Source organism: Arachis ipaensis, chromosome B7 (genome assembly GCF_059453495.1).
Source record: "Arachis ipaensis isolate K30076 ecotype BB chromosome B7, ASM5945349v1, whole genome shotgun sequence".
Lineage (NCBI taxonomy): Eukaryota > Viridiplantae > Streptophyta > Magnoliopsida > Fabales > Fabaceae > Arachis > Arachis ipaensis.
In genome coordinates, this window is record NC_142442.1 from 12,437,309 (window position 1) to 12,459,155 (window position 21,847).

Sequence of the window (21,847 nt, forward strand, 5' to 3'; positions counted from 1 at the left end):
AGGCATAGGTAAGCTTTCCTACCTTATAGAGGAAAAAGTGCTTGATGGAGAGTGGAGGCCGATGGGAGTGGGTAATGAAGGTCCAAAGATATCCCACCTTATAGATGACCTCCTTTTTTTTTTTTTTTTTGCAGAAGCTACTTAGAACCAAATGTAAAGAATAAAGGAGACCATGGAGGATTTTTGCCAAGCTTTAGGGCTAATAATAAATGAAGAAAAGTCTTCAGTGTTCATTAAAGGTATGGCCGAAAATACTAGGAAATATATCTTGAGTTTGACCAATTTCAAAGAGCAAAAAGAATTCGAAAAATAATTTGGAGCTATTGTCACAAACAAGAGAGAGGGAAATGAAAAGTATAAGAATGTTGTGGGCAAAGTTCAGAGTAAGCTGAAATTGGAAGAGTAAGTGTTTGTCTTTGATGAGAAAAATGACACTAACGCAATCTACTATCAGCCCGATTCTTAATTACCAAATGCAACATGAGAGAGTGCTTAAGGGAGTATGTGTTGAAGTGGAAAGGCTAAAGTAAAGTTTTATTTTGGGAGATGAACCCAATAAAAAAAGGATGTACGTAATCAGTTGGAAGATTTTATGTCAACCAAGACAAGAAAGGGGTTGTGATTTAGAAGATTATCCTCCATGAATGATGCCTTTCTCATCAAAATATTTTAGCAAATGAATGAAAATCCTAACTTGTAGGTTAAAGTTCTGAAGTACAAATATTGTAATGAAACTTTATAGATAATAATACTTAAAGTAAGAATTCTAATTCATGCCTCTAGAAGAAAATTCTTAAGATGTGGCCTATCTTTCAAGAAAACTCGATGAAGCTTATAGAAAATGGATAAAGAACTAATTTTTGGAATGATTGTTGGGTAGAAGGAGTAGGAGCGCTCAAGGATAGTGCTAAGAGTCACATTGTAAACAACAATAGCCTTGTTATTGAGTGGACTAAAGATAGTAGGAGTTAGGATGTGGATAAACTAAACTTCCACCTACCACAAAAAAGGGTCAAACAACTATGTATCTACCACATCTTGAAGGAGATGAAGATAGAAGGGGTTGGAAGCACACTCACAATGAAGACTTCTCAATTGCTTCAACTTATAAAGTTTTAAATAATTGGGACAAGCCTAACAAAACTATCTAGAATAATCTTTGAAATTGGAAGGGACCACAAAGAGTAAAAATCTTCATGTGGATAATCATACATAGGAGAATCCTTACTAGTTAAAGAATAGCAAGATTTTTTAGAGAGAGTGGGGAATACAAAATTGTCAGAGAGTGCAAGAAGATCTCATACATATTTTCTGAAATTGTCTTAAAACTTCGACAATTTAGGTAAATATCCTAAATCTTAGAGAACTACAAACGTTCTTCAGACTCAACTGGAGAGACTGGGTGGATTTGAACCTACAAAATTAGCTAGGCCAAAATAGAAGGGTAGATTGAAAGGATATGTACCTCATTACTTGCTATAGAATTTGGGATTGGAAGAATAAAAAATATCATGATGATAATTATAATAGGCCAGCTCAACCACATAAAGAAATCATAAAGCAAATTTAAAAAATTAACCAAGTTTATAAAAAAACTTACTTGACGGAAAAGACAAGAGGGAGAAGATCCGCAGAGATAGGATAGAAGCGCCCGCCGCAAGGACGAGCGAAGCTGAACATTGATGCGACATTGTTGGGAAACTCTCAAAGAGCAGGCTGTGACGGTCTCCTGCCTAACGAGGATGGACATTAGGTTGTGGGCTTCACGCACAATCTTGGATTCTTGGGTGCTGCTCAGCGTTTGTAGTTGAACTTTGGGACATTGTTTAGAGGCTAATTTTAACATGAAAAATGGGGATGAGAAGAGTGATGATGGAATGTGACTTTGAAAGTGTGAAGTTATTGAATGGGAAAAAAAGGTTGGAGAAACACTCTAGTTCTCTAATTAGGAGAATTGATGAGCTAAAAAATTATAATTAGAGAACTCTTTTTGTAGATATCTACAAGAAGGACAATAAATGTGTAGATTACTTAGCTACGAAAAGCATGAAAATTGAATTTGATTTTTTATTTTGGGATAACACATTTTTAGAGTTAGTCAAAATTCTCGAGAAGGATGAAAGAGAGACTATCTTACCTTGATCTATTTGTAGTTTAGCTTTTTTTTGTAAGTTTTTTTTGGATTTTTTTAGTCTTATTTAAATACCAAAAAAAAAATGCACAAAAGTATTAGATATTAACTTCTTTTTTCTATTGATATTAGTCAATTATTTAAAAATTATTTTATTTATCTTAAAATTTAAACTTTAGATTAAAAAATTTAACTAAATTTTGAATTATAAACCTAAACATTAAAATTGGCTAATATTAACTAACAAAAAGTTAGCTCTCTATACTTTTTCTTAAATGAAATAATATTTTCTTAAATTATAAATTTTAAATTTTAAATCTTAAATTTTAAACTTTAAATCATACAATATAAATTATAAATTCTGAATGTTAAATCTTGAATTCTAAATTTGAATAATTAATTTATATAATAAATAAAAAATTAAAATTTATTTAATTAATAAGAAATACAGTACTTCTTAATTCTTACTTAATAAGTATCATTTAAAAATAAATCTTAATCACATAATACATGGTTGAGCATAAGAATCTAAGAGTAATTATTCCTAGTTCATGAAATGTGTTCATAAATTTATTATCTTCCTTAAAATGATAATTAAAAAAGCTTATATATATGGAGAGTTCTCTTGTAACTTTAATTTTAGTGACTAAAAGTGATATTTGACCTACAAATAAAATATTAATATATGATAAAAAAAAAAAACTAAAACTAAGACCAAAATAATTCTCTCTCTTATAATTTTTTATAATTATTTTTATTAAAATAATTTTTTATAATTATTTTTATAATTATAAAAAATAATTTTAAAAAAATAACACCAAAATAATTTTTTAATTATATTTATAATTATTATTTTAATATTATTTTTATTTTTAAAAAATAATTTCTTATAATTATTTTATGACTATTATTTTTACTAAAATGATTATTTTATATTTATTTTTATTTTTTAATTATTTTTATTATTTTTTTATTTTTAAAAAATAATTTTTTATAATTATTTTTATTATTATTTTTACCAAATTATTATTTTTATAATTTTTTTTTGTAATTTTAAAAAATTAACACCAAAATGATACTCTCTCTCCTATAATTTGGCTTTTTTATATAAATAAATAAGGAAAAAACATTAATTTCTTCCTTCAAGTGAACGGGCTTTTGGTATACAAAATCACGTCTGTATTCAAAGAAAAAAAGTTGCCAAACATCAAAGAACAGCGTTCCCGCACGTTTATCATCTTCAACGTGTTTGCCAAACACACCCTTAAACTCACCTTATGGAGCAAATGTGCCACAATATAAAATTCATCCAACCGATTGAGGTTCTCCTCCACGTTAACCCCTCTCTCACGAGGTGGCCAATTCGCAGACGCCACCGGCGAGATGGGCCAATTCGTTGCCGCTGCCCCTGGGTTGGACCAACTCGTGTGCGCGGGGCCTGACTTGGTCCATTTCGTGCTTGTCAGGTGCGACGTGGGGACCTGCATGATTCCTGCTGCTTGCTATCTACTTCATTTCGTGGACGTCGGACCTGTAATGGAGTGAAACTCCACTTCGTGTGCACCATCCATGAATTAGCCATGCGTATTCTTGAAAGAGTTTTGCCTGGTGCGTATTTTGGTAATTAATATTTTTTTTTTATTTATTTATATAAAAAAGCCTTATAATTTCTTATAATTATTTTTAAACTAACACCAAGAAAGAGAATATCATTTTGGTGTTAGTTTCTCAAAATTACAAAAACAAAAAATCATTGTAAAAAAATCATTTTGGTAAAAATAATAATAAAAATAATTATAAAAAATTATTTTTTAAAATAAAAATAATAATGAAAATATTTGAAAAAATAATTTTGGTGTAATTTTTGGAAATTATTAAAAATAATAATAATAAAAAATTAAAAAATAAAAATAATTATAATTATAAAAATCTTATTTTAGTAAAAATAATCATAAAAATAATTATAAGAATTTTTTTAAATAAAAATAAAAATAAAATAATAATTATAAATATAAATATAAATATAAATATAATTAAAAAATTATTTTGATAAAAGTAATCATAAAAATTTATATTTATAAGAGAGAGAATCATTTTGGTGTTGGATTTAATTTTCTTGTCATGTGTTAGTATTTTACTTATAAGTCAAATTCATGCCACCCTTGATCACCAAAACTAATACCACCATAAAACTCCCCTATATATATAAACTATTTAAATCTCACTGTTAATTCATTATTAATAGCCAAAAGTAAAAATTGTTTTAGCTAATGGAGTGAATAATATTATTACTCTTATTACTCTTTTATGTCTCTTATAAACTCGAATATTTTACGTAAATATATTAAGCAATCATATGATAACAACATTAAACAAAAAGTTTGACACTTTTGTATGTTGTTATGATTTTAAAATATGTACATAATTTCGATAACTGTGTCATGATGCTGCTGGTTAGCTTAGCTTATTGAGTTCGATGCTTTGCTATATATAGCCCCACAAATGTATGGAAATCTGAACTTAAAACTTGATACATCGTTGATAAAAGCTAAGGATGAATTCCAACCTTTTTCTTTCCAAGCATGGAATTCCTTGTATTCAATTTACTTGAATTTATTCTGGATTCCAACTTGAATTCTTTTGTGATTCCAATCAACAAGCAGATTTAGCTATTGAAGGAAATGCATTCTTCTCAGCTCATGCCACCCTACAAGTGCTATTGAGAATTTCAGGAAAAGTCTGAAAATTAACAAGAAGCAATTTCTCCAGTGTTGGGAGGTTTTGATCTACACTACTGGCCTTAATCCAGCAGATATGAACATGGAGGTGAATGAATCTAGCAGTGTGAAGATGGATGAGAATCAGACAAATCAGTAGGTCCTGGAAAAGGTGAAAAAAATTCAGTTGATTGCATGAGATGACAAGACCACATGATTAGGATTTTGTTTTGATTAATTTTCTTTTGATATATTGGAGTTTGTGTCTTCTGGGACAATCATATAGATTGCTACGTTAGTAATCATTTCTTGATATTAGCAATGCCAAACAAAGAAACTCCTTGAAAGCACAAGTATCGCTGTATTTTAGTTCTAAGTGATGTAATTGGAAATTTTTTATCTTAGGCTGTGAAGTAGCGTTATGATGATTCAGATTAACCACAGAAATTAAAATTGGATTGCATCTAGGGGCCATGACAATTATGTCCACCTAGATCTATCTACATTCAAGAGGCAAGACTTCGTTGCAGAACTCAGTTTCTGGTTCATTTCCACATGTTTGGACAGATAGTTAAATATTCTAAAGCAGTTTCTTTTAACAGCTGTTGTTGCTGTTGTCGGTTACAAAAAGCAAAATAACTTTAGACTACCTAATATTTTGATAGTATGAGATTATTCAAATTTCATTGTTTTGTCAATTACCATAGAATAACTAATAATCTAATATGTATTGTTTTAAATAATTATTTAAAAAATTGAAATACTTGTAGGAAGCTTTCGTACATAGCTGTCATAAAATCTTTGGCAGATTTGGATTAAATAAAGTGATGAAGCGACACATTTAACTCCATTATTGAATGCTTGTCTTAAATGCCCCTACAAATGTGGAGGTTGTGGATACTGGATAATGGATTCACCATGAATTTTAACCGTCGATTTTATTAAGGTTGCATCATAAGAAAATGAAAACTCTATCAACGGCCGAAAATCATCTATCTGCCTCTAAAATTTTTTAGGTGCCTCATATTAGTTAACCAAATTCACTGGTTTTCTAATTTGCTGCTTTATGTCTCCAACTCCAACAGTTGCAGCACCAATTAAATCCTGCCCCCACCTCTTGTCTTGTCATCTGGTTGGGGCACTTATTATATACACAATAAGACAAACAAAAAGGAAAAGCCATGTAACCAAAAGTTTTCTGTTCTTCTCAACTTCTCATGTGATATACAACTATTTGAGAAGCAATCAGATAAATTTCTGGGTGATGCACGTGCATTGTATGCACAAATGTACGACTCACATATTCTTAGAATTTAGATTTCAAGATAAAATAGCTTTACACTTTTCCTCTGTGAAAAATCAAAATTGATACCTGACCATATTCTTGGCAATTTACTGGATAAAACTTGAGACCTGTGTCCAGATAAGTCAACTTAAAATTACACAAAAAGAAGTGTAAAAATCATGCTTACAAAGTAGTGATGAAAATGGTTTGTTAAGCAACTTCATTTGTATGACCCCTCCTTCACATGGTCATGATACAAGATCCAGGAACTGCATAACATCCACAATCCTTAGGCCCCATAGTATAGAAGTTTACCTGTATTCGATGACGATGGTTCACCAACAGCATGATATATTGATATTCTAATTATTAGCATTCATCGCTGCAATCTGCAAAGTATATGCTCTCAACCACTTTGCCCGAGTTTGGTTACCATGTTTAATTTCTCTTTTAATTCTAAATATTTCCCATTTGTACGATTTTGTAAAAGAAAAAATGAAAATAAAACAAAAAACAAAATTCATTGTCTATACTGTTGTCTTATTTTTTCTCATTTTACAAAATTCTAAAAGCAAAAAAAAATAAAAATAAAAATTAAAAATAAAAACATAAATGCAAATCATAAAAACCCTTAGCTTTCCCTATAAAGATGATTGAACTCTTCCTTGGCTTCTTGATCCTTGCTACCAACAGATGGAAATAAACAACTAATTAATAATTTATTTCTATACTTACACTTAAAATTAGACAACTTTTACACAAAAGACCAAACTTGCCATTTACAAAGATTGTGGCCTTTCAACATCGCAATGGCATCATTCGTTCTAAACAAAGAACTGACTTGTACACTATGCAGGACAAGAGAAAACAAAAGGAATGAAGGCATGAAAGGAAAACAGATGAAACAAACCAACAGAATTTCAACTCAATAACTTACTGCCTCCTCATCACATTGCTACCAGTTTGAACATTAACCTCACATGACTATCTCTGGCTTCAGAATACTTGACTTGATCTCTTTGTGAGGCAAAATCACGCCACCATTGGTATAAATTTCATCGCAAACATGGACATCTTCTCCAAGGATAGTCATATTCTCCACTCGTGCCCATTGCCCAACTGTGGAATGCCATCCAATAATACTACTGGATACACAAGCATGCTTCTTGATCCGGACTCCTCGCATTACCGTGCAGCGTGAGAGTCGCACACCTGACTCAACAATGCAGCCAGGACCAATGGCGACATCAGGTCCAATGAGGCATCCCTCGCCAATTTTGGCGGTCTCATCCACAATGACATTCCCAACAATGTGTGCGCCACTAGCCAACTTAGGAGAAGACTTCTTTCTCAATGAATCCAAGTAGAGTCTCAGACCGGTAATGTAGTCCTTTGGTTGTCCAATATCCATCCAGAACCCAGGCAGAACCATTGCATATAACTTTTCCTCTGCTGCAATCTTTGGAAACACCTCTTTCTCAATAGAAGTGGGCCTCAGTTCAATTCGGTCCAAGACAGAGGGGTTCAACAGGTAGATTCCAGCATTAATTTTGTTACCAACAAAGAGCTTTGGCTTCTCCACAAATTTCTCAACCTTCCCCGTTTTCTCCTCCATCACAACCACACCGTATTTTGATGGCTCATCAACCTACACAAGCACATGGAAAATAATATTACATGCCACAACTGGAATGTATAGTCTCATATTCTTGCAATGGAATTTAGCTTTTACATTCATATTTTTTTTGGGGGAGGATAAATATTGGTACCTTTGTCACCATTATAGAAGCCTCTCCTCCATGGGATTTGTGGAATTCAATCATCTCTTTAAGTGGGTACTCACTGATAACATCACTGTTGAGAACGAAAAATGGCTCGCCAGATTCATCTATCAGCTTATCCCTAGCAAGAGCAAGGGGGCCTGCAGTTCCAAGCGGTTCAGTTTCTTGAGAACATGTGATCTTGATGCCAAGCTTTTCTTCAAAATCCTTCAAAAAATTCAACATAACCTGCAATACGAAATATTACCAAAGTTAAAATAGAGAAACTTTAGCCATATAAATCACTTTCAACATTGACAAAATGTTGTAAGGAAAGGAACCTCTGGCTGGTAATTGATAGCAAGAACTACTTCAGAAACTCCAATGGCCTTAAGAGCCTCAATCTGAAAAGCATGTCAAGTAAAAAGGTAAATCAGGAATATAGTCTATTAAGCCATATTAAGTGAAATGCATGAGATATGCAACTAAATACATACACACATACATAAAAAGGTTACTTATCACATATCTAGAAAATACAAATAAGAGAATGTTTAATTTTAAAAAATGTTGATAGAGTCTCGGTACGTAGGATAAATGGACTCAGATATTGCAAAGAGAAAAAAGGACATTCAACAACAAAGTCTATACATAACACATGTGAAACTTGAAGAGCAAAAAAAGGCCAGCAAAACCTTTACCTGATGCAGAATCATGGGCTTATTAGCAAAATCAACAAGAGGCTTAGGGAAACTCAGTGTCAATGGCCTCAACCGTGTTCCAAACCCTCCAACCAGAATCAGTGCCTTCATTGTAATATGCCCTTTGCTTTTTCCTGTAAGCTTATAAATTTAGAAACAGATCGAGAAAACTTAACAACAATTTCAAATGTGAGCAAACAGATCCCACCCTCTCCTATAAATATTGACATCCAAGAAAGAAAGAACGAAGTTGCACTGAACACATGTAAGTTAACATCTGGCAAATCAATTGAAAGTGAGCCATGGTGTGTTCTATTGAGTGAGACATGGATTCAAATTCAGTACATGCCAACATATGAACCATAAGCTAGAAAGGCAAGTGAAAATACGCAAAAATAGTTTACTCCATATGAAAGGAAAAGACAAAAAACAGCTATATGCAAGCACTAGAGTTTAACAAGAATGACTACAAGGTTTAAAGTATGCAGCTGTTTCTTTCATAAATGGAGTAATTTTGCATATGTAGCTTTTATTAAGCATTATGCTTAGGAACCCTTCAAAGTAAAGCACCTTGCTTTGGTTCAACAATCTCCTTTTTTCCAGTACTTACTTGGACAAAAATATGTGAAACCACCAAAAAAGTAAAATTTATAGGAAAAAGATGAAATATGTGAAAAATGAAAGGCTGAAGTGTGTAAAAATTCTTCTGTACTATGAGAACAAGATTGCTCTTGCTCTTGCTCAGATCCATCAACTACATGCTGCATCGGCTTTATTTTTCTTAACCATCCACATTTTCAAGCCACCTTCAAATTCTTAACAACCACAATACTGATCTGGTATGCAATCAATGGATCAGAGCAAGAACAACAAACTCTCTCTGTAAACAAGAATTTCATGCAGTGAGCTGATATGCATTCATAGAACAAATAGTATTGAGTCTTATATCAGAACAGAGGAAAAGAGCTCTGACTTATATTGTTTGCTTCAATAAATCAAACAAAAGAATAACATATTTTCTAGTTGAGTAATTTTTCCAGCTGAACCTACCTATTGCAAATGAAAAAAACAAATCTCGTTAGTCCACATTAGTCTATTTACTTATTTTACATTGAATTATTGGCTGAAAAACTCAAAATCAGTGAATAGATGACCAATCCGACGGAGAAAAAGAGAAAGGACTAAGTACCAAAAAAAGAGATAAATAAAAGGCACAGATCTCACTTGCACACAGAAAAGAAGTAAAATTTAAGCAGAAAAACTCAGATCACAAATGAAACAACAGAAAGAAAAAAAAAAATTATCCCCAGAGCTAACAACATTGTGATTACTCGATCGGAAATTCAGAATTACGAAAAGATAATAAGAGCTAGAGACAAAGGAATAACAAATCGAGCAGGAATTACACGAAATCAGAAACACATTGCCATAGCCACATGAAAATTCAAGCACAGACAAAAACCATGATTGGATCATGGACGAGTTACCTCGGAGGAAGAAATTGAAGATGGCGATAAGGTTGAACGATGGAAAGAGATAAAAACCGGAGAGAGGGAAAGAGAAACAGTTAAGCAGGGAAAGAAAGAGCGTCAACCCGGACCGGGTCAACGCGGGCGAGTCCGAGTCTAGAAGGAGAAGGAGGAGAAGAAGAAGAAAAAGAAGTTACTGAGTGAGCTGTAATGCCAGTTATGCCATTCATCTTCCTAATCTTCTTTATGTATACCAACCACCCACACCCAATCATTTTTTCTTAACTAGCGCTCTTCTTCCCTTCTTTTTTCTTTCTTTCATTTTACTTTTTATATATTATCTTATCTTAATAATATGATTTTCCACGTAATCAACTGAAGGGATATCCTAAAATTACTTTTCTTTTAAAGGTAAAGCATATTTAATTTTCATTATATTAATAAAATAATTAATTTTAAAATTTATTAATTAAAAATTTATATAAATATAAATTTTGATTGAATGATCTTATAATTTTTTACATTTTTAATATATTAAAATTAAAATTATTTTATTATTTTAAATTTTTAAATTTTTTAAAAATATTTTAACATTTAATTTACTTTAATTTTAAAATTTTAACTTTTATACGTTGTTAATAAAAAATAATTTATACAATCAATTATTTATGATGACAATTACAAAATAACGACTTTTTAATTTATTATTTAAAAGATTATTTAAACAAATACTTGAGATTATATTTAAGTTAGTTTCTAAATTTTTACGCAAGTCTTAATTTAGTCTCTAAAATTTTAATTATCTTTAGTCCTTAAATTTTATAAATATGATTTATATTAGTTCCTGAAATATTTTTTTAGGGACAAATGTTAACAGAACGCTTATATAGACAGTCGGATGCCAAACTGGATTATATAACTTTTAATTTTGACACTTAAATAGTCAAAAATAATATTACAAGCGGTGCTTATAAAAATGTTTCTTTTCAAAAAGTGACACGATATCGTTTTTTGAACTATTTGAGCGCTAAAATTAAAACTACATCATTTTAAAAATTTTAGTGTGATATTTAATTGTATATCAGTGCTCTATTAATATTTGTATGCCAAAAATTAAAATTTTATAATAATAATAATTATAATTTTAAAGATTAAATTAAAACTCATATACAAGACCAAATTGAGTATTATCTAGTGGTGGAACTTGAAAAAAAATTTTGGGGGGCCAGATAGAAAATAATTGTCAAATTGTTTTTGATATGGACCTCATTTAAGATATGCTCGTCTAATCTCATCTCTCTGGTTTGGGTGATATTGCTAAATTTAAAGCCGTTTTTCAAAATCTCGTTCCAAAAAGTTAAGGGTAAAGTCATCATAGGTAACTTTTTGAACTTTTGAAGGTTATATCTCACTTTCTTCGTGATTCATTAAAGTAGAACAACTATCTACACTACATGTGTTGATATTGTAAAAGTTATATGTTTTCCTTCTTAAATATTAACCTTCCTCTTAAAAAATATATCAATTTTTTGATTTTTCATTATTATTTTATATAAAAATTTGAATATATATCCTATAAAATATGTAAAGAAGAAGTTAGAAGGACAAATATTAAAATTTATAATATTTATTGAATTTTTTTTATCAATTTATACAAATACAATAATATTAATACTTATTGAATATTCTATTATTGTTTATCATATAAAAAATTAAATTAAATAAATAGTAAAATATAAAATAATATTAAATTAAATAAATAAATAAATATCTAATTTTTTATATTTGAACTTAAAGATAGAAAGAGTATTGTTTATTGAACAATTGAACTTATTAGATACTTTAAGTCATAATAAAGTATTTAAGTCAATTGAACTATTTTTTATCTTTTAAAAAAGTACTACTAAGTTTTTTATAAAAAGTTTGGAGGGCCATGGCCCCCCTTGTCTGAACTAAACTCCGCCATTAATATTATCCTTAGATGTTAAATCACTATGATCAAAAATAAATTGTTATTATTAAGTATTAAATTTTTATTTTATTTTATTTATTATTTTATCTTTTTTTTAAAATCAATTTATTATATTTATTTTTTTAACCGAATCATCTAAATATTTTGATTAGTTTAGTTTATTTTAAAATTTAAAATTAATTTAATAATTAATATAAATAAATAACATTATTTTTTTATAATACAACAATAATAACACAAAATAAAATTTTTTTATTTTTTTTCTTATTCTTTGGTAGTTTTTTTTTGTGACTTATTCTTTCGTAATTTTATTATTAAGTATTAACTAAACATTGAATAAAATTTTCTGTGGGCGCGAAGGACTGATGTTTCCCTTTCGTTCGTCGGTGGCTTCCTAAGCTCTTTCGGATTTTGGCCATTACTTCTCTCGCTTCTTCCTTTTATTATTATTATTTTATAATTATTATTATTTTATAACGTACGCATGACACCACCAAATTTTGTACTCATGAATCATGATTGAATTCATAATTGCTATACATGTTAAATTTTTTTACATTATTTTTGCAATTTTTATTTTCCATTTGCATAATACAGCATTCAATATGAATATATAATTTACATCAGTTTAATAAAAAGAAAAATTATCATATGCTTACATGCATGTAAGCACGAATCACAATATTACAATGAAAATTTCACTTTTTTTTTTTTACTTCCATTGAACTAATTTGTTAATGTTTTTTTTTTTTTTTCATCTTTCTCTCTCTCGTTAGCAAAAGAATATTTATATATTTTTTTTTTTTTTGGTTATCTAAAAAAGATTGATTAACTAACTAAACTCTTAAGGGAATTATTATATATTTCCAATTGTTGTTATATCACAATCAAAGTCCTTGCCATGTGATATTACGTATTTAGTATATTATTTTAAAAAATTACACGTAATTTAATTTGTCAAGAGAGAGCCGAAACCAGAATATCCCTTTTAGATACCTCTACTGTATGTTTTGGTTTATATAAAGGTTTAAATTCTCTGTGTTTCTATTAAGAATTATAGGAATAATGTCTGTATGTGTAATGCGAAAAAATACTTTCCTTGTAATTTTCTTGCTCAACCTCTTTTATACTGGAGAACTTCTCTCCTTTCAGCAATATCATATAATCAATTACTCATATATAAGATTAATTTTTTAAAAAATATTTATTAAATTTTGGCTTCTTTTAAAGTAAAGAAATTTCCTTACCTGTGAGTAGAAGATTGCAGATTTGCAACGGGATGTACCAAAGTACCAAAAATAAATAAAATAGAGACTTTGTTGCTTAAACTAGAAGATCCATAATAGGTAGCTTCGTCCATGATATCAAATTCAGATTTCTCATAACCTATATATCATATTAGAACCTAGGGTGTACATGGCTCGGACCACACCGGATTTGGCCAAATATAGATCCGACCCGAAATATAGACCGGGTCTAATTTTTAAATCATAACCCGATTCTAAACCCAATAAAACCTATGCACATTCGGACTGGGTGAAAACCGGATAAAAATGGAGTGAAAACCTTGTCTTTAGCATGTAAAAATCATCTAATATTCAACCATAATTTCACAATTCACATAGTAAAATTCACTTAGAAAAATATAACAAGAACCATCCCTTCTCTAAAATTAAAACATAACCACAATCAATATTAATATTGTCTAAACATAAAACATTAACTTATGTCTTATAATGACTAATAACACAAAATATTAAGGTTTACAATACTTAAATTTTACATAAGAGTAGTTATCATCCATCACGAATAACAGAAAATATTAATTGTGTACGATGACCCGACTGAGTTTGGGTGACTCGAACTATGGCCCGGACCCGCCCCGAAATAATGACTGGGTCTATTTTTGAAACTCTTACCCGACCCTAGATCCGATGAAATCACACCAAATTAATCCCTAAAAGGTTCGAGGCCGAACCAAGTCTTCAAACCGGGCCGAACTATGAACACCCTTATTAGAACCATAATATAAACTCATCAAGAACCATAAGACAAAAATGGTTATTGGTTAATAATTATCTTCTATACATTATTTAGGTGGATTTAACTCAAGCATAAAAGCTATCATCAATAAATGATCATCTTATCTTTAACAATTTTAATAGATGTTTAAAATAACAAGAAAACATGAAACTATTTTTAAGTATAAATGTAATTATTTTAATATTAAAATATGTAGATAAATTTTATAAATAATAACATTAGTCATATTATTTTAGTTCCAAAAATAAATTTAATATCAGAATATAAAACATTTCTCTAGATAGATTTTATCAAAAATAATTCATCATAATATATATATTGTTATGATAATAAAAAAAATAATTCAAAGACAAATTTTACTTCATGCAGTCACAAAAAAAAAGTTTATTTTATATTAGATTGTACTTACTCAAATTAATTTTAACAAAGGAATAAGAGAATTTAAAAATTTTACTCATAAATTATGAGAAAATGTCTAAAAATTCAACCACTAATGTTATTTAAAAAAAAACTTTCAAAAAATAAAATTCTAATATAAATATTTCAATTTAATCACAAACTATATATTACTATCAATGAGTAATTATTATTTTGAAAACATATAAAATTATTACTTATTGATTTCATTATTTTTAATATTAAAATTAGTAACTTTAAGTTTAATTAACTTTATAAAATTTTTATAACAAAAATTACTATGCATATTTTTATTTAGAAATTTAAAAAAAAATTATTTTATATATTTTGGTATATTGTTTCATATACGGGTATATATACTAATTAATTACTTTAAAAATAATTTAAATACATAAATCTAATTCAATAATAATCGTATAACTATAAACTTTTTTAAATGATCAATACATCAAAATTAAATTTATCTATAAATATTTCAACAAAAACTTCCATTGCGGCTATAACTTGAATGTTAATTCACATTACTTTAAGAGATAGGTGTATAATCCACTTTAGCTTGAAGCTTGAGACGGCATGCATTTGCGTTCATAAATCGTAATGAAAGTTGATTCACAAATAAACTAACTGTAGCATGATGAATGAGGTTACGTATAACGTATGGTGTTGACCATAATAGAAGAATTAGAAGGGGAAAAAAAGGGAAAAAAAACTTGAAACCAAATGCAACAACGTAAGTACGTAACGCGTCGGTGGATTTAAAGTGTTAAACTTTGGAATTAGAAAACTGAAGGATTTGCGCGAGACACAATGTGTAACTCGATTTTAATTTCATTATTATATCTTTTTTCATTTACTCTAATTTGCAGTCATCAGAGCCTCGATTTCATGCAAATAACCTAACTATTACGCGTTTACTTTTTGATTTATCGCTTTGACAAAACAGCAAGTTATATGATGCATCTGGTCTTCTTGATTGGCAGCCTAGGTTTTAAGTATTGTCTAACTTTATAAAATCTTTGTATAATTGTATTATTAATTTACTACTACCACCACCATCAAAAAATAATGTTGCCAATGATGAGATCTTTGCACACGAGGATGTGGTATGAGAAGCTTTAATTAATTGATTCTATATAAGTACTTAAGTTTCTAAGGCCTTTAAGTTTCATCTCAAACTAAGCTGATAAGTTCAATTCCTTTTTTTCTTTTGTCAAAGATAATGATGTAACTAAATAGTAAATTAGTTAGTGAAAAATAGTTAAAAAAAGATTCTGATATTCTGTTGTCATTTATGTGTGTGACAAAAATTATTACTGTTCAACATTCTTGTATTTATATATATAGAAAGTCACTTAGATAAAGATGTCAAAAATATCTTTTTTTTTTAAAGATGTTTCTAAAAATTAAAATTTAGAGGAGTGCTACACACAAGTCATTTTTGTTTACAAGTCTTACAAGTTGGGCCTAACATGCGCGTTACAGAAGAAGAAGAAGCAGAAGAAGAAGAAGAAGAAGTTGGGCCTAACACGCGCGTTACAGAAGAAGAAGCGTGAATATAAATGACTTGTATGATTTGTATGGAAAATCGTTATCTCTTTGCCTTCGATCTCCTTCTGTTTTTTTCGATTTTCATGGTTTCTGAAATCAAGCTTTGAAATTGTTTTGAAGATGATGGAACTTCAGAAATACACCCGAACGATTACAAAAATACACCCAAACGATTATAGAAATACATCCAAAGGATTACAGAAATACACCCAAACAGTTACAGAAATAAACCAAACGATTACAGAAATACACCCAAAGGATTACAGAAATACACTCAAAGGATTACAGAAATACACCCAATATAGGGAGAGACAGTATATTTCTTCTTGAAATCAATACACCCAAAGAATTATAGAAATACACCCAAAGGATTACAAAAATACACCCAAAGAATTTAAGAAATACACCCAAAATTCGTTGAAGTACACCTTATGCATAATTCAGAACTCTTTCTCTTTTTCCTCCTCATCTTCTGCTCCTGCTTCTTCTTCTTCAAAAATGATTTTAGAGCTTGATGTAAAAAAATAATGGAAACCGAGAATAACGAAGAAAGAAAACAAAGAGAAAAGCACGTAAATGAAGAAGAAGAACAGGAAGGAAGAAGAACGTGTAGCAAGAAGAAGAAGGAGGAGAAAGAGAAGGCAAGAAACGTACCTTGAATAATGTTTCTTCATTTTTTCTAGTGATTTTGATGAAGGAGAAAGAGAAAACGAAAAGAGGAGAAGAAATTTCAATAAAAAAAAGAGGGAGGAAGAGAAGAAAAAGAGACACAGAGAAAGAAGAAGAAGAAGAACGGAGAAAGAAAAAGAAGAAAAAGAGGCACAAAAAAAATGTGAAACGGCGTGTTTATAAATGACTTGTATGACTTGTATGGAAAACCACTTGTATGTGGAGAATTACTCTAAAATTTAACATATATAATCAATTAAATTGTGTTATTTTTATTAAAATTAGACCAGATAAATCAGTTTAACCAAAAAATTAATAAATTAAATTTTAAACCAGTCTAAATTAATATTTTTTATAAAAAATGACTACAATATCTATATTATAAAAAATAACTAAAATACTCTCTATATATATATATTGAAAACTCTAAGACTTGATTTGGTAAAACTTTTACTTTTCGAAAGTAGCTTATGAAAGCTATCTTTTAAAAGATAACTTTTGAAAAGCTGCAGCACTTGCGTTTGGTAAAATTAAATTAAAAATGGCTTTTAATAAGCACAAGCACTACAATTGTGTTTGGTAAAACAGCTTTTAATAATTAATAAGGGTAATTTTGAATATTTATTATTATATATGGTAATATTAGATTTTTTTTTAATTTTGATAAGTACAAGCCAACTTCGAAAAACTCCCTCTTAGGTGCTTTCAAAAGCATCTCTAACTTTTAAAAGTCACAAGTACAAGCACTTGGACTTTTTAATTTACCAAACGCAAAATGAGGTGCTTGTGCTTTTTAAAAGCACAAGCACCTCTTCAAAAAGTTTTATCAAACCAAGCCTAAATCTTAACCTTATTACGCAGATAAGAGTATTTTAGTCATTTTCTATAATAAAGGTATTGTAGTCATTTTTTATAAAAAATAATATTAATTTAAACCGATTCAAAATTTGATTCACTATTTTTCGGTCAAATTAATTTGTCTGGCCTAATTTTGACAAAAATAACATGATTTAATCGATTATATATGTTAAATTTTAATTATTAAAAAATGATGTTTTAGACGTCTTTATCGGAGTGGTTCCGATATATATATGCTGCAATTTTACAAGTATATTTTATAGGCAAATAACCAAAATAAATTAATTGGCAGTCAAATTTACCAGATTATAATTTTTGGAGATTGCAGACACAAATGTACTTTTTACAAATCTATAGAAACCGCAAGAGAGGTCCCACGAATTCTAAATGCACGTAAATCGCTACACTCCTCTAAAGGTTTACGTTAAAATTCGAAATGGCCAAAAACCGCAACAGGAGTCCAGCAGTTTCTTCAGGTTTTGGCAAATGTGCATAAACCGTGATAAGAGTGTAGCTGTTTATGCATGCACAAAAAATACCTATAAATACCAACCAAGAGGGAGTGGTGTGATGGTAGAGGGTCATTTTCACAAACTCACAAATGGATAGTGAGGAGAGTTTTTTGGTGTTAGTATATTGTTGTGGAAAAATTAAAAAAAGCAAAAGACATGGTGTTAAGTTCACTGATAAAGAACTTGTGAGTGTTTTTATCCAGTCAACATCTACTTTGTCAGAGCTAAAGACAAGTATATTGCAAAAGGCAGGGTTGTGTGGGGCCAAGTGGGTGAAGAAGGTGTTCTACAAGATTCCGATTGCGGTTGTGTCAACTAATGTGCAGTATGAAACATTTGTGATAGGGTCAGACGAAGACATGCAGGTTTTGTTTCACTGTCGGCGCAGTTTTTCAGAAGTGAGAATACACGAGCTATATGCCAAGTTAGAAGATGGTGTCAACAGTTCCAAGGCATCAGCGTCGAATCCTCAGACAACGACGGTGGGGGGATACTTCTACCTCGATGTCTGTCGTTGCACTTGGTTATCTGTTGGCTAACCTCCATTTGTTTCAGCTGGGATAGCTAGGTCACCCGGTTTGATTTCTGGTCGTTTAGGTGACGGTGAACCAGATCGGGTTGAAAATGCGATGCAAGAGGATGATTCGGACGATTAGCCATCTCACATCTTGGGGGACAGTGACGAGGATACTCCTAGGAGCCCACCAACACGTTAGGGGCCATCAAGTTCTGGGTCACAGCAATACCCGTCACATTTTTCAATGCTGAACTTGGAAGCCGTCGGCCAGCAACCGGACATAGATCCCACCTTCGGAGGTCAAGAATTACACGAGGGGAATCTTTCTGGGGAATTTCAGATTGGCCAATCTTTCCAGACTAAGGAGAAAGCTGTGTTAAGTGTTAAGGATTATAACATCCGTCGTGGAGTTGAGTACCAGCTGATAGAGTCAGATCATCTGAAGTATCATTGGAGATACAAGGAATTCAGGAACAGTTGCACATGAAATTTAAAATTTCCTCTCTCTCTCTCTCTCTCTCTCTCTCTCTCTCTCTCTCTCTCTCTCTCTCTCTCTCTCTCTCTCTCTCTCTCTCTAAAAAGTCACTTTCTCTCTCTAAGAATTTTAAAATGGTGCAAAGTGAATAAACCGCGACTCCCTCTAGTGTATTTATACTAAAGCATAAACTGCTACACTCTTATCGCAGTTTCTGACCATTTCGAATTTCAACGTAAATCGCTAGAGGGGTGTAACGATTTACGTGCATTTAAAATCTGTGGGACTTCTCTCGCAATTTCTATAGATTTGTAAAAAATATATTTACATATGTAATCTTCAAAAATTATAATCCGATAAATTTAATTGTCAATTAATTTATTCTGATAATTTGTCCATATTTTACGCATTGTACTGGCACATAATTTGTCCATATTTTACGCATTGTACTGGCACATATGTATTCACACTTATAAAACTACAACATATATATATGCTAAGTAGTTAGGGTTAATGTTTAAATTGGTCCCCGAAAGATTGTACGATCGTCAATTTTGTCCCCAAAAAAATTTTTAATCAAATTAATCCTCGAAAGATTTGACATCGATCACGTTTGTCCTTCTGTTTATGGGTTCACAGATTCCGTTAACGGTAGTACACGTGGACCGTTAAGTGACACCTAGGTTCATCCAAAACGACGCCGTATAGCAAGAATCCCTATTACTACTGAAGTAACTCTCCTATTCCCCTTCTCCCTTTTACTTTCACTTACACTTTTCCCCCCTTTCACCCAAAACCACCGAAACAGAGTGACAAGAAGAAGCTACTCTGATCACCCGTGAAAGCAATAATCAGCGACGCCGTTCGCATTGCGATTGGTCCTCCTCGTCACGGTCTGAATGCCACCAGTCTTCTGCGGTGGTAGGCACTGTCTCCGGTGAGAGGTAAGTTCTCTTGCATGGCGAGTTCCTTCTCTACTTCTTTTTCCTTTTTTTGTATGAATGTGTGGTATCATATTCGATGATTTTGAATATTGGTTGATTTTGGGTTAGAGTTTTTGTGCTGGGGGTAGTTGCTGCTAGGGTTTTGTAATGGTTGAGACATTGTGTATGTTGAAAAAATGTGGATGCTCTTTGTTTTGATATGGCCGAATGCAATGTGTGTGGCTAGATTAAATTTTTTGTTTTGTTTAGTTCTTATAAAAGACAAGGTTTGATTCTTTGCGGTGTTCATTTTAGATAAAAATAGTGATTGAAATTTTGTTAATGAAACATAAATAAATTGTACTAAAAAATAAAAATAAAACAGAGTGCACTCTCATGATTCATTGTTGCTATTTTTAATTTGTATATGGAAAATCATCCAATGACATTTATTTTTCATCATGGTGGAAAGTTTAAGAATGATGAAGGTGGATCAAAAATTTATGAACCAGACAATACAAAAGTGTTAGCGGGAGTTGAAGGGGATACACTAGATGTTTTCTTTGTAAAAGGAGAAGTCTAGGCCTGCATCTCACAAGACCACTGAAAAGGCAATTGATACAGATGACTCTAGTTATGAGGATATTGAAGATGATGAGATATCGGATTCAGGTGACATGCAATTTACTTTGTTATATTATTTATAGTGTTGTGTTAGAAACTTTATTTATGAAACTTTATTTATGAAACTCTATAGTGGTGTGTTGTGTTACTTTGTAAATACTGTTTGTTATCAATTTTTCAGGATCAGAAAGAGGTGTAGATTCTAACAGTGAATCTGATTGTGGATCCTGGCACTCAAAAGATATGAATCAAGCATTGAATTCTGATGAGAAAGACTGTGCGGTTTATCCACCGTATAACGAGAAAGCCAGGTTTGGAGAGCTGAAGCTTGAGGTAGGTATGATCTTCAAGACAAAGCGTGAGTTTATGAATGCCACTAGGGACTACACTATACAGTGGAGTAGGAATATTGTTTTCAAGAAGAATGATAATGTGCGGGTTAGGGCTGTTTGTAGGGGAGAAAATTGTCCTTGGGTAGTGTATTGTGCTTTGAAGAAGTCCGATATGTCTTGGCAGATTAAAACTTTAGTGGATAAACATACATGTCCTAAGAGCAGGAGTAATAGGGCTGCTACTCAGGAGTGGACTTTGAAGAAGCTTGTTTCTAAACTAAGAAAACACCCGACAATGAAGCACAAAGAGGTGTATGAATGGTTTATGAGAAAATGTAGCATACGGATGAACAGTACATGTATCACTAGGGCATTAAGGAAAGCTAGAAAGGTTATTGAAGGAGATGAGATTGCACAATATGGTCTGATTTGGGATTATGCCCATCAACTGTATACCACTAACCCAGGTTCAACAATTCAGGTTGGAGTGATTCCGATGCCCGAGAGCCCCCCACAGTTTCAGAGATTCTATGTGTGCCTCGACGCTTGTAAGAAAGGGTTTAAGGCCGGGTGTAGACCGTTGATCGGATTGGATGGGGCATTTTTGAAGAATCTACATGGGGACAAATTTTGACTGCATGTGGGCAGGATGCCAATAATCACGTTTACATGATTACTTATGCAATTGTGGGAGTTGAGAACAAAGACAATTGGAGTTGGTTCTTGGAACTTCTCTACAATGACCTCGGTGACACACAGCATGGCTGAGCATTTATCTCATACATGCAAAAGGTGAGGACTATTTTGATTTTCGAAAAGATTTTTAAGGACTAAATTGATTTAATGATGATCATTTAAGGATTATTTTAACTCATTATCTTTTCGAGTTTTGAT

General features: G+C 31.0%; 1 protein-coding gene across 1 annotated transcript; it reads right to left on the minus strand.

Annotated features, from left to right (window-relative positions):
- Nucleotides 1-6,827: 6,827 nt before the first annotated feature.
- On the minus strand, nucleotides 6,828-10,388 carry LOC107606603 (mannose-1-phosphate guanylyltransferase 1). The gene is made up of 5 exons (XM_088493227.1): nucleotides 10,082-10,388; nucleotides 8,595-8,728; nucleotides 8,235-8,297; nucleotides 7,903-8,142; nucleotides 6,828-7,781 (listed from the first exon to the last, which is right to left on the minus strand). Exons 2-5 carry the CDS (start codon nucleotides 8,703-8,705, stop codon nucleotides 7,110-7,112), a joined length of 1,086 nt encoding a protein of 361 aa, XP_088349353.1. The 5' UTR covers nucleotides 8,706-8,728; nucleotides 10,082-10,388; the 3' UTR covers nucleotides 6,828-7,109.
- Nucleotides 10,389-21,847: the final 11,459 nt, after the last annotated feature.

Bases quoted from the DNA above. Each gene is read 5' to 3' on its own strand.
- LOC107606603 (XM_088493227.1), bottom strand. From the start codon at position 8,705: ATGAAGGCACTGATTCTGGTTGGAGGGTTTGGAACACGGTTGAGGCCA. The intron at 8,298-8,594 runs GTAAAGGTTTTG...CATGCTTTTCAG, and splicing joins AGCCCATGATTCTGCATCAG to ATTGAGGCTCTTAAGGCCAT. The intron at 7,782-7,902 runs GTACCAATATTT...GTGCTTGTGTAG, and splicing joins CTTCTATAATGGTGACAAAG to GTTGATGAGCCATCAAAATA.